At 46.7% G+C, this 15,116-nt stretch overlaps 1 protein-coding gene and 2 long non-coding RNA genes across 3 annotated transcripts in view; 2 read left to right on the top strand and 1 right to left on the bottom strand.

Annotated features, from left to right (window-relative positions):
• LOC139792442 (uncharacterized) overlaps positions 1-7,807 on the top strand; it is a 47,306-nt gene extending 39,499 nt beyond the window's left edge. The window contains exons 4-5 of the long non-coding RNA XR_011724278.1: positions 6,308-6,401; positions 7,345-7,807. This is a non-coding gene — a long non-coding RNA (uncharacterized lncRNA). The remainder of the gene's footprint in view (positions 1-6,307; positions 6,402-7,344) is intronic.
• A 55-nt stretch (positions 7,808-7,862) lies between these two features.
• Positions 7,863-11,090, top strand: LOC139793704 (uncharacterized). The gene is made up of 2 exons (XR_011724731.1): positions 7,863-8,694; positions 9,859-11,090. It is a non-coding gene; the product is annotated as an uncharacterized lncRNA (long non-coding RNA).
• Positions 11,091-11,419: 329 nt separating this feature from the next.
• Positions 11,420-13,801, bottom strand: SP8 (Sp8 transcription factor). The gene has a single exon (XM_071738671.1). The coding sequence runs from the start codon at positions 13,687-13,689 to the stop codon at positions 12,226-12,228; it is 1,464 nt and encodes a 487-aa protein (XP_071594772.1). The 5' UTR covers positions 13,690-13,801; the 3' UTR covers positions 11,420-12,225.
• Positions 13,802-15,116: the final 1,315 nt, after the last annotated feature.

The following is a 15,116-nucleotide window of genomic DNA, read 5'->3' as shown; positions in this document are numbered from 1 at the left end:
GAGAATGAACAGCAAATATGCCTATATGAAAGGTGTTTGGTTTTGGTTTTTTTACAGATCCTCAAGCAGACACTTGTTGCAATAGTGTTACTTTCAGTTGAGCTTTGCCCAAGAGGGGTAGTCCAGCTATCATCCCATAAAAACATTCTCTTTACCTTTCAGTAGGCAGGACAAGTATTGACCTGAACACCTAGCAGAAGACCTTCACTGTTTACTGTAGTCTTCACACACTCCTTCCATGCTAATAATAACCATTAGTATGTACACTGTTGTGAAAAAAAAAGACCTTTTTTGGGTCAGAACACAGGAAATGGAAATTCATTTCTGATTTTCAGCCAGCTGTTCTAGCATTTGTGATTTAATTTTTTCTTTCAGGAAGTAAATTTTGACACACTTGATTGGGAACCACAGTTAAAATGTGAAAACCCTCTCAGAATAGTTTCTCAAATAAAGCAAAATAAGGCTTCTCTTCTCACAGAAATTACCAGTCCATTTAGTAAGCTCAGAGCTTGGCGAAGGCAGAGCTTGGTTAGTTTATATTTTATTTTAATGGCAACAGAGTGGGAAACAATCCTTTTCAGTGAAAAGAAATCATTGCCATGATCTTTTTTTCAGCCAAACCAACTGAGATTTGATAGTTACAACTTGGCTTAGGAGCAAAAGGCTTGCAAAGCAACCATGCTGCAATGATAATTGCCTCTGACAGAATTCTCTTACAGGCCTAGTTGACAATTACACAGCAAGAATGTGTGGCTTAGATTTCTCTCTCTCCCTTGGCATGTCACATATTTGGCTAAGGAGAGCTGCTTTATGCCCAGAGGACAACTGCAGTGCCCTTTCAGGTGCCTGTCAGAACCACTCTGGTGCCTTCTCTCACCTGCTGTAGGGTCTTGCTCACCAGCACTCCCTGCTCTTGCTGGTTTAACTTCTGACTGTTGGGATTTATTGTGAAGGTTGTAACTCTATCAGCAGTGTTCTATAGATAGGAAATTTTATATGTTGAGATATATAACTTTCCTGTTAAATTTTTGAGAGTACCAGGTATTTTTGTAGTTTATTCGAACTGCGGTATAGCTCGGGCACATTTCCACTTCCCCTCCACTTAAATATGTGCTTAAATATTACAGCTGCTGCATTTTGATTCTCTGACTCTTGGAAAGAGGATAAGGGCTGCTCCTTTCTCAGTGGAAAATAATAAATTTTAAAGAGCCCTAAATCCATTCTAAATCTACTACTGTAGTGTGTATTCTAAATATACACATCACTATAATTCTGTGATAGGGAATATCGTCACAATAGAGGTTTTATATCCCAGCTTCCCACTGGGAGGAATGCAACTGGTCCTGGAGGCAAGATTTGCAGTCTGTGAGATGTCTTCCCATCAGTTAAAAGTGAAATCTAAGCTTCTGGGAAAATTACTGGTTTAATTTTATCAAATAAAAAGTATCCCAGAATTATGTTACAGAAATTATGTTGCAAAGCAATACCTTTTCAGACAATCAGTATGCAGTTCATTTGCAGAACTTTTTGTACCAGGTTCTGCACTGAAAAGCCTCTTGCTGATTAGTTTATGTGTCTGGGATAAGCATGCTCCAATGCCCTTACGAATTTTACTTATTAGAATAATGCACTCTACTACCTCAGTTGTACAGATGAGCTTTACATTAACAGGAAAAATACCTTTCAAATGTAAACCCAAACTCAAGATAACAGGTAGTTTCTAGTCATACTTGGAATATATTCTTATACTAAGTGGACAACATAAAGAAAATTCTGAGTTCATGAGATTCTGGTTGCCAGTGTTGCACATCAGTAGCAAAATCTGATTTCTTATGGAAACAAATGTGATATGATCAAACTGCCAGTCTGCCTCTGTGCCTCTCCTCATGGAAACTCTTGTATCTGTTGGCTGCTTTGAGGGTCAATAAGCTTTCTAAAAATTAAGAAAATAGCCAGGTAGGTCATGGAGATTATTACTGTACCCTAATTAAAGAGCAGGTCAAACTCACATCATGTTACACATTGGAGTATCTATCTAACACAGCAGTTTTTAAAATGTTCCCACTGCAGAAGAATTCATTGGAGTTCACATCTCTGTGAAGATACTGATCTTTTTTTTACAGATCTTTGTTGACTGGCATGAATCCAGGAGAAACCAAGCATCATTTAATCTCTGGAACAAATCCTTAGCTTTGTCTGTGTGCATTTTGCAGTTAGGTAATGCCTGGGGGCAATGTGACTGAAATTCTTCTCCCATCTCAGCTTGAGCACCTCTGCTCTGTATACTTGGAAGTCCTACCTTTCTAGGGTCCTAGGCAAGTGGTAATTTCACAGGACATGGACATACAGGGAGTTAAAATCTGATAGTGCACATGAGGAACCCTTGAAGTGCATCAACAGGATCAAACTCAGGATAAGACACCAAAGTGATCAGCCATAAGGAGCCTAGGGGCAAACAAAATCCACATTTATACTTAGGCACAAGTGGACTTGCAAATTAAGGTACCTTAATCCAGTGCTTGCTGGATTGGGCAGCAGACAAGTGTTCTATTTCTTATTCCTATTCTCTTTATTGGGTCTTATCTTGCATTTCTGGGCAGCAGTGGGGAGGGAAAAAAACTTTGCCTGCTCATATTATGCTCACTGGAAATACAGCTTATGCCTCAGAAAACTGAAATGCCAACCTAGAGAAGCCCCTCCTGGTATGGGCAGCACCACAGCAATAGAAGCCTTGAGGTCTGCCTGTCATCAAGATCCTTGCTTCCCCCACCTGTCCTCAGGCACCTTACTATGAAGGCAAAACCTGGTGTCCTACTGAATTTTCAGTTTGGTCTTCAACCAGGCAAAGTCCCAGTAAAATCAGTGTTTCAATGAGAATGGAAAGTTGCCCAACAAAGAAGAAAAAGAGATTTTATCAGAAAATGTATTGCAGTCAGGCTAGTGATGGCAGCTGACTAAAGAAAGTAAGGGAAGGATATCAGGTTTAGCAAGATCATGACAGCTAGTACTAATAGGGGAGGTGTGGGTAAATTATGTGCCAAAATTGTATCCAACAGATGCAGCTATTCACTTCTGGACCCTTCTGTGCCTGTAAAAGCACAGTAAATTCTATGAAAGTATTCAAAACTTAACTTTTTTTTCAATTAAGTCTGAATTTCCAAGTGTATTTTTCTGTGCTACCAAATGGCAAAATCCACACATCTTCTTTTAAACATTCTGCAGCAGGTAAAATACATGCTCAGCCCAAGAGCAGTAAGTACAATTCACCAAGCAATTTACAAAAGGCTGGAAATTATTTTATTTCATACTTAGCTCCTTGGTCTCTTCCTGACTTTTTCCCTCCGTTTACATGAAGAGCAGTGATGATGTGACTATTTCCTTGAGTCTTGCTTTTTTTAAAAAAAAACTCCTGCTAATTCTCCCATAAGCATTTTGAGAGCAAGCCAGCGACTACATTATGAAACAAACTCGTCTTCCTGCTACCAAATTGCAAAATCAAAACAAAACAAAAAAAATATTACCATATGAAAGTAAAAAAAAAACAAAGACTTTTTACCTAAGACAACTAATCATTTTTTTTATTCTTGGTCTTGATTTTTTATTAAAGTTTAACTAAAAGATATTGATAGTAAGTAGTGTATCCTGTATAATGTGTATTCTCCCTAGCAGGCAACAATTTGTGCTGTTTTCTGTAATTATGTTACATAGTATTACTGACAATAGGGAATATGATTGCCTACTGTACATTTAAGAACAAAAAACAGTGAGGCAAAAGGAGGAAGACCTCTTGTTCTGCTTATCTATATTTCACTTTGGACATACTTGGAATAGATCTTTTTTATACTCACTCTGTTATGCCATGATACTGAATAAAACGTACTTTGGAATATTTACCTGACAAGAGAGTATAGATATGGAAATTTAGCACCTGGGCTAATAATTAGAAGTCCATCATCTTGCTTACCTGACTCATAAAGTCAGAAAAAATCTTAATGTCTGCCACAGGGCCTAACACGAATATAAATGCTATCCAGGTTGTGATTTAATGCCTATAAAACAATATAAACTCTTACACCATGTGTTTTGTAACTGAACTTGTGTTTGGGTAGACAGTAGAAATCCAGGCCAGAAGCTAAATCCACATTTATAAGCAGAAAAATGTCAGACTGAACTTTCGGTTTTCTGTGTCATGAATGGAGAAGACAAAAAGGACACAAAGCACAAAACTGCAAGCAAATACATTGTACCTTCTTTTTCATGGATGTACTCTGTAAGAGTAAATTTTTCAGGATCCAAGTCTTTCAGAATTCACAGAGCTTTGAAAACTCTTTTTTTTCCTCTCTAATAAAGATACACTGCTTAAACGTGTTTTCAATTCATTCCTCTAATAATTCTGTGCTTGGCAAAACTGGAGGTAAATTTAGTCTGCAGCTGTTCCCACAGGCTGTTGAGTTAATTGAAAGTAGCTGTAACCCAGTGTCAAAGTGGGCATTAAAACAGAAGAATGCTGGAAATCTTAGGCTTGATCCATGAGGCAAACACCCTGGCTGCTGAGCACGGGCTGTATGTGTGAGTGAGGGAAGATACCTTGCTCTGGACCCCTCTAAAAGATAAGAGATCTGTCCTAACACAGAAGCTGGCTGTACAAAGTTAGCAGTGTGTCTGCATTCAGCACAGTAAGCAATTGAAAACTCTGTTTGGCAAGTGTTTTCCCCATTTGGCTTTGTCTTTTCATATGTATATGGATAAGCAAATTAAGCTCCATTCTTAGTGTGGTAATGGTTGGACTATCTGAAGCAAAGCAAACAAACACAGCAGATAGCGATACTGGCTCTTACCAAGCATTTCAGGTACCAATTTCTTACCAGTCAGGGATTCCTCCTTGAGACAGCCCGTTCCCATTGCCCAGCTGATTCCTCACCCAATCTAGCACCCTTTGCTGTTCAGCAATTCCCCTTTAGAAGCTATATATCTGTCTGGAAAAGCCACTAATGGTTACAGGCAAATAGCTGTGGCTTTTCTGCCAGAGGCAAGGAGCACAGGACTCACCTGGAGATTCTGAGAACACAGTTGTGTGCTGGGGGTGGGTGGTTTGGGGGGTGTTTGGTTGCTTTGGTTTGGGCTTTTAGGTGGGTTTTGTTGGTATTGGCTGGTTGGTTCTTGGTTTTTTTGGGGGGTTTGTTTTGTGGGTGCTTTTTTGGGGGTTGGTTTTTTTGGTTTTGGGGTGGTTTTTTTTGTTTGTTTTTGGGGGGGGGGGTTGTTTTTTGCAATAGGGAAGGTTTGCAGAGATAGGCAACATCTCTGCACGAGGTTGATTACTTTAATGGAGAAGAAAATCCTCATACCTGATTCCAGATATTTGTGTTAAAATTTCTTCCTATAAGTATCTCAAAATCTGATCAGCTGTTCCTTGCTATCAGAGGCAGGAAAGCAGGTGGTGTTAGTACTTCGATTTCTGCAGGCTGAAAGGGAAAAGGGAAAAGGGAAGATGGAAGTGAAGGGGAAAGGGGAAATGGGAAAAGGGAAGGGGAAAAGGAGGAAGGGAAGGGGAAAAGGAGAAAGGGAAGGGAAGGGAAGGGAAGGGAAGGGAAGGGAAGGGAAGGGAAGGGAAGGGAAGGGAAGGGAAGGGAAGGGAAGGGAAGGGAAGGGAAGGGAAGGGAAGGGAAGGGAAGGGGGAAAAGGGAAGGGGGAAAAAGGGAAGGGGAAAAGGAGAAAGGGAAGGGAAGGGAAAGGAAGGGAAGGGAAAGGAAAGGAAAGGAAAGGAAAGGAAAGGAAAGGAAAGGAAAGGAAAGGAAAGGAAAGGAAAGGAAAGGAAAGGAAAGGAAAGGAAAGGAAAGGAAAGGAAAGGAAAGGAAAGGAAAGGAAAGGAAAGGAAAGGAAAGGAAAGGAAAGGAAAGGAAAGGAAAGGTTTCTGAGAAGACTGATAGCTTGGGAGCAGCATTATTTTAGTGTGGAGCAGTTTAATTGTCAGGATATACTTTCAACACAAGCTGGGTGTAGGGAAATACCCGACATACCCTGAGAAGCTAACTTTACAAAATATTTTGAAGTGTTTCTTTGCGATTGAGGTCTCAATATGTATATATCTGCAATACAGCCAATAAAAAATAAATAAATAAAAATAATAACAAAAAAAGAAAATGACGTCTCTGACCTGGCTTTAAAGTCCACGAATGAGTTTAGCAACACTGTCAAAAGCCCTTGTCACTCTGTCAGTAACCATCCCAGCAGCTCTCAAAGAACCCGGGGATAAAACACTTAAAATAGATCCCAAATCCTGCCCTAGTGGCTGCTTTCCCATTTCCAGGGTCTCTTCCAGAGCAGGTATCCACACGGGTTCCGCTCCTCCCAGCCTCCCCCGCCGGCATCACACGAGTCATCCACGCAGCTCCGCAGAGTCTGTGAGCGTTCCTCCCATTGTCCCTCGCCCGTGCTGGGGCTGCTCCAAAGGGGAGGGACGGGAGCGGGACGGGACGGGACGGGACGGGACGGGACGGGACGGGACCTGCCACCGACGGGGCGCACACACCGGGTGGCGCTGCGAGCCCGCGGCAGGACCAGCCGCGCCTCCCCCGCACCTCCGTGTCTCTGTCTGGCTGTCTGGTTGTGTGTCTGTGTCCGAGACGGGGTAGAAGAAGGGGAGGGGAAGGATGGAGAGGCAGAAAAAAGGAAAGGAAGGGATGGGGAGGCAAATCCCCCCTCCCGAAAGAAGCATCCGTGCATCAATGGGGAGAAAGTCCAATCGAGAAGCCGGGGCAGAAAAAGAGAAGCAGAGGGATAGGGAGGCAGTCGGAGGGATGGGGGAGATAGGATAGGGGGAATAGAGAGGCAGTTCCCTTCTTCCGAGAGAAGCAGCCCTAGAGTGATGAGGAGAAAGTCGAGGCGCAAAGTCCGTCGCCCAGCAGCACCGGCATTGGCGAGTGGCTTTACCGCCAGCGGAAAGCGAGCTTGAAACGCAGGGCAGGCTGAGTTTGCACCAAGTATATAATAGGCGCACGCATACACATTCTCCCGTCTCAAGAGAAGTGGCCATGGGTAAAGCGCAGCATGCTGACGGTGAAAGAAAAAAAAAAAAAAAAAAAAATTCTCCTGCCTCCCCCAAGGAAACTTGCACGGTGCTATATCTCCCCATGAGCAAAACCTGTTCAAAAGGATCACATTGCTCTTTCCCTAACCAGGGACCAAGTTTCTGTGTCACTGTTTGAGGAGTTCCAGTATTACCAGCGAACAACCCCTCCTTTTTCCGTCCCCGACCCGAAGGGGAGCCCTGGGAATCCCGCCCGGAACGAGGGCTGGCCCTGAAAAAACTGCGACGATCCATGGCTGCACTTATGCACTTTTCAGATCGCTATCACTCTGCCTGAAAAACAGGAATCTCCAAAAGCCAAGACCGAAGTGTTTCCCCAGGAGATGAGTCCGTTATCCAGCCCCTCACCTGGCCTTGCAGGTGGTATAAATGTACCTCAAAGAGTAATGCGGGGTCCTAGTTTGTTTCGAAATCCACAAGTGTAAAGCTGCATATTTAGAGAGCCCCACTTAAACTCCTGTGCAGTATTGCTTGCCATTATCCCCTATTGCCCTAATACCATTTAAAAAAAAAAAAAAACCAAACTGAATTAATTCCAAGCAGCAGCTAGGAAACCAGAGTCCTGGAAACGCAGTAAGTGTCCTAAATGACGCGGTTTTTCTCAATACACAACTTCCTGGTGTGTAACAATTTGCCCATAGGCTTTAGCACAAGACAGCCAGCTAGATTGAAAAGATGCCACGCACACAATAGTAAAAAAAAAAAACAAACCAAAAACCAACCAAACAAAAAAAGCACACACACACACAAAAGTGTTCTAAATATTAAAGAAGATATTGTGGAATATGCCTTCCTCCACGGAAATGTTGAGGAATTTTTCATAGAATCATAGAATTACATAATGCTTTGAGTTGGAAAGGACATTAAAAATCATCTAGTTCCAATATTTTTTATAAATATCTCTATGATAATTAAGCAAAATGTAATGGAGCAAGAGGAGTAAGCAGGCCCTTATGCTAAAAAACACAAAATTATTCTGATATAGCAAAGGGGGTTTGTCCCTTTGTCATAAATCTGGTGAAAGTGTGAGCAAACAAACATCTAGTTTCTTCACACCTTTTCCCAGATCTTTCTTTGCAAATCTAAACCAGAGGTTGTTTCACAGAATTTAACTGAAGTGTGGCGGGTTTTGGCAAGTACATACTTAGAACCACTCTTGCACTGAAAGATTTGTTGGACTGCATCAACTATTCGTACTCCTCCACCTTTAGAGTTGTGAAAGTGTTGATGGCTGGATTAGGCATCACATCCACAAAGTGTCTGACATTTCATTTCTTTCTTTCTACTTTCACATTCCTAGACTGGAAGCAACCGAGAAGCCAACACCCTTTGATTGCTATTTAGTCTGGACAGGCACAGACTGAGGGCAGTGGGAAAGACACTACGGTAGGCAGAAAGCAAGTTATGTTTTAAATCGCTTCAACTGTGCACATCTCCCATCACTGCTCTATTGAAAATTTAAACTGGAAAATGACAATGAAAAGCTGGAATAATAGGAAAAGCAGAACACAAAATTCGATAGACGGTGCTACGAGCTTGAAGCGGAGAGACTTAAAAGGTCAGAGAGCAAATGGGAATGGCCACAATCATCTGAAGGCAGTTGGAAGGTAACTTGATGGACACCGGTTTGACCTGTGGGTCAGCAAACTAGTTTAACTCTACCTTGATCTGCACAACGCAGAGACAAGTTCCCGGCTCCTATCAAACAACTCAATGCCCTTATCTGGAAGGGTTTAGTAAAAGTAAATCAACTACAAAAAGAACCTATTCAGCCTTCAAGTGCTGGGCTTTGCTAGTAAAAGAAAGAAAAGATACGTGTGTTCTCACACAGCCTGGATCCAAACTGGCAGCTCCCGAGCAGCAGGAACATATACTCCTTCACGGGTTTTGTCACTGACTCTATCCAGCTGTCTTGAGATGGAGAAATCAGTACCCTAAACAGCCCACCAGGTTCCCAGCAAGTGGCATTTTGTAGCGTGTTATTTTCAGGGAGACGCTGGAGAAGTAGTATGAGAAGTTACCCACTTGCTGTTCAGGCCAGTCCATCAGAACTGAAACTTCCAGGTAACATAAACACTGCTTCTCGCTCCCACTGGGGAAATTGGGTGCTGCTGCTTGCTGCTGCTGCACCACTCCATTAACATGACATTAAAAAAAAAAAAGAGAGAGAGAGAGAAAGAATTTAAAAAAAAAAAAAGAGCAAACTGTTGCTTTGATTCAGTAGGTAACTTTGCAGGCCTCTGATGGTTGCATCTGTAATTAAGAAAATTCAAAATGCAGCTTAGAGAAACTCATCCAGAGCAACTCCTGTTCACAGTGCACATTAGAGGACCCTTCTTATTACCTAGAGCATGTACATAAATGAAATCTCCAATTCATCTGGAGCTGACTTCTCTGCACTCTTTTGCTCTCCGTTTTAGTACCTGCTGTTTAGGTTGTCACTAATAATGTGCTTTATGTGTATGAACAAAAGACCTTTCTGCTATGCGCTTTCCATGCACTAGCCCTTATTTCTTAGTACCCTGAAAGTGAGTATCACCTCCCAGCGTAATGCAAGAGGCCAGATTTTCAAACAGAAAAAAAAAAATGTCCACCTCCTCCCATCCCTTCCCCACCCACCCCCCCCCAAAAAAAAGTGTTAAGTGTAAGCAGGGTTGTTCGGGTTTTTTTTTTGCCATAACGCTGAGCAAATGCAGTAACTGCTTTTCTTTCTCGAGCAGAAGACACCAGGTTTTAGGAAACCCTCACACAGTGCTTCTGTTGTTGTTCAGGGACAGCTATGAACAAGATTCAAGGGACACAGGGGCGGTCGCGCTGCACCAGCTGGTTGGTCGCACCCCGCAGCCCTTGAAACCAGCTGGGTTCTCTCCTGCAGAGAAAACACCCCCGGACGAGAAGGGTTTTCACGCACAACCGCGAAGTCCCCAACCCCCGAGACCGACAGAAGTTATCGCTCACTACGGCAATTAGCATTGCTCCCTGCCACAAACACATCACCAAGGAATAAAAGCGGCCGACCACTTTTTAGTTTGTCTTTTAAAGCAATAATGACCCTTAGCGTTTCAGTATTAAATCGCTCCCACAAGGGATCTGATGGGATGTGAAAAACGAAGTCCAAAGAGAAGGTCCGTGCAAAGCAGTACCTCATAAACAGTCGGGTTTGGAAGAGGCGACATATCGTTAATTTAAAAAAAAACATGTTATCATTATTATTAAAAGTTAATGACTTTCCTTTAGTTTCCTCTACTAGTGCATGATGAAAAGAAGAAAGCAGAATGCCAAATTATTCACTTTAACGCCTCAAAGCTGTTCTCACGAGGTGTTAAAATTTACAACAGAATTGAATTCGTTGCATTTTCACGTTTCTCTGAAACTCTGAATGACTAATGCAATTATGAGTTCAAAATAAATCATTGCCTGTAACAGTGGAATTAAAAAGAAAAAAAACAATTAGCTGACCTAAGGTAGAATGTTTTATCTGGAGTTTATTAATACCATTTAAAATCTTACAGATAAAAATCAATTACATTTCATGCATTTAAAATGCAAATCTAAAATGTTCCAGCGAAGGGCTTTCCATTTCAATGTGAAATATCCAAATTATTTCAACATTACAATGAGACAATTAGTTTGCAGCATTGCAAACCATTAATGTAGTGTCAGGAGTGTTTATTAACATTTATCAATATTATTTTCAGGAAATACACATAGGCCAACGTTAGTTTAGTTTCACTTGGACAGTTTATTTAACACATGGGTCGTGGCAAACCCACTTTATGAAATATAGGAGAACTCTCACTGTAACTATACCTGAACTGCCAGCAAATGCAAATAAGTACATGCTCCATTAAATTAAATGTCATTCAACATTTATCAAATATTGTTTGCTTAATTACAGTTGTATGCCTACCTAAATTAATATTCAAGCAAAACCTATATCCTGAAGTGCAGTTTGATGTACACTTCAAGGAAGGAGTCCCCAAAAAAAAAAAAAAAAAAAGAATGCAGTGACCCAGGACTGCAACAATAATGCTTTCTTGTGACATGAAAAGAAATTAAAATAGAAATTAAAAAATAAAAGGAAAAGCTCAAGTGTACTTCAATATATTTTCAAATATTTACTGGAAGTAATTTACAAGAAAAATACTATACAAAATCGTCTCCTGGACAACTGCACCTCACACCGATACATTGGTGGAGTTATATTTGTTACCTAATCTAGAACGATTCCCCAGTTGTACAAACCTATAGGTTCAGATGTATTTTACAAATATTTAATTTCCCTATCTCCCCCCCCGGCCTCACTTTTTGGCATCGGAACTACAGCTTCACTCGAAACCCACGGTGCTTCTTCATTTGCTTGGAGTTAAAAAATATACGACTTTCAACCTAATTCTTTTCAGCGTATTTCACGATTCCTACTCAAACGGGAATTATAAAAATGCGCTGGCAACCGTAATGAAATTTGGACTGGGGGGGGTAAACGATGTATTAAATTAAAAGGGAAAAAAAAAAAAAAAGTGGGGGGTGGGGAAGTGCGGAGGGGAGGGAAAGGGAAGTGCACCGCCGCTCCGGTCCCGGGGAGCAGAGGAACTTGGAGCAGTTAACGAGATGAGGGAGCTTTCCAGTCTCAGATGGGCTCTTTCGGGCATAACGACAGCAACCGGTGGGCGCTGCCGTCGGAGCCCCCGCCGCAGGGCAGCCCCTGCCCGCCCGCCGCTCCCGGGGCACCGCAGCTGTACCGGTGCTAGCAGCGGGCGAGAGGATGCGGGACGGTTTCCATCAGGAAAGCAGAGGGGACGTGGGCTTTTTTTCCGCTCTAAAGGCAACCCGAGGCGTCGGGGTGTCTGCAGGCGAAGGGGAGGGAAGGCGTCCGCGGGGCTGCCCCATGGGGCGCTGCGACCCTCGCCCCTTGCCGAGCCGCTTCCTTGCCCCCGTCGCGGGGCTTGCGCGGCCCGACCGCACCGAAAGCCCCGGGCGGGGCTCTGGGCGGGCAGCGGGGCGGTCGTGGGGGATGAGAGCGGTCCCTGAGGAGCCGCGCCGGCTACTTACCGTGTCCGCATCCCCACCACGGGGCTGCTCGCCCGGGGCGGGGGCGGCAGACCCGGGGAGGTGCGGCGGCCCCGCGCCTCCTCCCGTCACTCCAGGCCGTTGCGGTGGCCGGGTTCGGGGGGCGGCAGCAGCTCCGGGGAGTGGCAGGGCGGGCTGCCGGCCGCGCTGTGCTCGCTGTCGGTGTCGCTGCCCTTCTTGCCACCGGGACCGGGACCGCCGCCGGGGCCTCCGCCGCCCGGGCCGCCAGCGCCGCCGGGTCCGCTGTGGGTCTTGACGTGTTTGCTGAGGTGGTCGCTGCGCATGAAGCGCTTGTTGCAGACGGGGCAGGCGAAGCGCTTCTCGCCCGTGTGGGTCCGCAGGTGCCGCTGCAGCTCGTCGGAGCGGGTGAAGCGCTTACCGCAGAAGAGCCAGTTGCAGACGAAGGGCCGCTCGCCCGTGTGCCAGCGCAGGTGCGCCTTCAGGTGCGAGGTCTTGCCGTAGACCTTGCCGCAGCCGGGGATGTGACAGCTGTGCAGCCCCTTGCGCCGCAGGCTGGCCCCCGCCGGCCCCAGCCGCTCGGCCTCCTGGCAGTTGGGGCAGTCGCAAGTGGCGCGGCCCGAGTAGCGGCGGGCGGAGGAGCGCGGCGAGGCGGCCAGAGGTGCGGCGGGGCCGCCGCCCAGCATGGAGCCCCCGGCGCCGGCCAGCGGCGATGGGGCCGAGTCCGGGTAGGAGCCGGGCAGCACCGGCTTAAATCCGTCCATGAGGTGCTGCCCGGCGGGGCTGAGGAGGTGCGAGGAGGCGCCGCTGCTGAAGGCCGAGTGGCCCAGGCCCGAGTAATCCGAGTTGTAGCCGCCCAGCGGCGAGTGGAGCGAGGTCTGGAGCCCGCCGGCCGCCGGGTGCAGCGAGCCGGGCAGCGCGGCCGCCCCGTTGGGGCTCTGCACGTCGATCCAGCCGGCCCCCACGTCCCACCAGCTGGAGGCGCCCGCCGAGCCCACCTCGCCGGCGCCCAGCCCCGGGTGCGAGGGCTTGAACCAGGACTCGTAAGGGTGCGCCATGCCCACCCGCGGGTAGATGCCCTGCAGCCCTTCCACCGACGTGTGCACCTTGGAGATGAAGACGGGTTGGTGCGCCGCCGCCGCCGCCTCCTGCCCCGCCGCCCCGCCGCCGCCGCCTCCGCCGCCGCCGCCTCCGCCGGCGCTGCCCGGCGCCTGGAAGACGGAGTAGTCGTTGGCGAAGGGCGAGCTGGCGGCCGCCGCGCTGCTGGAGGTGAGGGAGAAAGCGCTGGAGCCTGGCGAGCCACCGCAGCTGAACGAGTCTGAGACGAGGGCAGCCGCCGCCGCCGCCGCTGCTGCCGCTGCCGCCGCCGCCGAGGAGCCGTTCCGCGCCGCGCCCGCCACGCCGAAGCCCGGCAGGCCGGAGCCTACGGCGCCGCAGCTGCCCGCCGAGGACGAGGAGGAGGAGGAGGAGCGTTTCCAGGGGTGGAAGCCTTTGCCGAAGGAGGACGCGCTGTCCGAGAGGGCGGACGGCGAGGGGCTGGGGCTGCCGATCTTGTTGCAGGTCGCGGCGAGCATGGCCAGCGGCGTGGAGCCTACCCGCGGTTCCTCCTGCGGGCACAGAGGGGAGACGGCCACCCCGCCGGCGTCAGGGACGGAGCGGCCCCACCGCCGTCCGCCGCCCCCTGCCCAACCCCGCTCCGCGCCGCTCCACCGCCCGGCCCCTCTCCGCTCCCCTCCGCTGCCCGACCCGGGCGCAAAGTTTAGCGACTCCCGCGGGAGGATCCCTTCGCCTGAGCCGGCAGCGCGGCTCTGTCTCCAGGCGCCTTCCGGGGCTTTTTTCACCATCCAGCCGTCCTCCCATGGAGGAGATCAGGAAGGAATAAAAAAAATGGGGGGAAAAAAAAAGGGGGGGGAGAAAAAGTTGCGTCTGTTCCCGTAGCTTTATGATGCCCTCGGCACGGCGGCCGCTACGTTTCAGCCTATTCCCTTTCCCCGGGACCTGGTCGGTCCCTGTCCCTCAGGCCAGCTAGACTGTTTTCTTAAGTATAAAATTGCAGGATTATAAAAATATTAAAAAACAAAAACAAAAACACAAAACAAAAAGAAAGCCCTTCCTTTTAAAAAAGCCTCATTTAAGTACCAACCATAATTAAATATATATAAAAGTTTAACATATGGACATACGTATGTATACACAAGTTCAACGTACCTGCAGGACACGGCGGGCTGTGTTATTTTAAAGGGGAAAAAAAGAAAAAGAAAAAAAAAGAAAAAGCCACAATCTGTCGCAAATTAGAAAATGCACACGAAAAACCTAAGTGCTGGGTTTGGGTTGTTTTGTTTTGTTTTGTTTTTCTTTCCAGCAGTCACATGTAAAGAAGAAAGGCCACTTCTTCGGGGGCACAGGCACGGCACAGCACAGCCCAGGCGCTGTAGGTTGTTTCTACAAATGCCCTTAAAACCTTTTCCTGCTCACTGAAAAGTGACTCTGCCCCCTTTTCCCCCTCTCGCTCTTTCTTTTCTCCTAAACTCACTTGTACTTAAGTTAAAAAAAAAAAAAAAAAAAAAAAAAAAAAAAAAAAAAAAGAAAGGCTGAATAGAGGAGACTGATAGCCCCGGTCAAGACAGGGGTTATTTTAACCCCCTCCAATCGACAATAAAAAGAAACTAATTAAACCAGCAAGAGAAAAAATCCTTAGACTCACCCCTAGAAGTGAAGTTGCCATCACACAAAAGTGCCCTCCTCTCAGAGGATCTTTTTTATATTGATAAATCAGAGGCAGTGTTTTTTTTAGAGGTGTGCAATACAATGATCAGTTCCGCCCATTCCACCACAATTGTAGCTCCCTCGCTGGCTTTGAAGTGCCGCTGAGCCGTCGCCAGCCAATCCCCGGGCCCGCCGCCTGGCTCCACGACGTGACTGCGTGAGGTCATCAGCGCCGTCGAACCCTAGGCTCGACGGCGCTGATGACCTCACGCAGTCACATCTTCGAGCATTGTGG

This window comes from Heliangelus exortis, chromosome 2 (assembly GCF_036169615.1).
Source record: "Heliangelus exortis chromosome 2, bHelExo1.hap1, whole genome shotgun sequence".
Taxonomy (NCBI): Eukaryota; Metazoa; Chordata; class Aves; order Apodiformes; family Trochilidae; genus Heliangelus; species Heliangelus exortis.
The sequence above is the reverse complement of the archived record's forward strand: the minus strand, read 5'-3'. Positions and strand labels throughout refer to the sequence as shown.

What these genes read in the sequence shown, in the direction of transcription:
- SP8 (XM_071738671.1), bottom strand. Translation starts at nt 13,689, where the DNA reads ATGCTCGCCGCGACCTGCAACAAGATCGGCAGCCCCAGCCCCTCGCCG.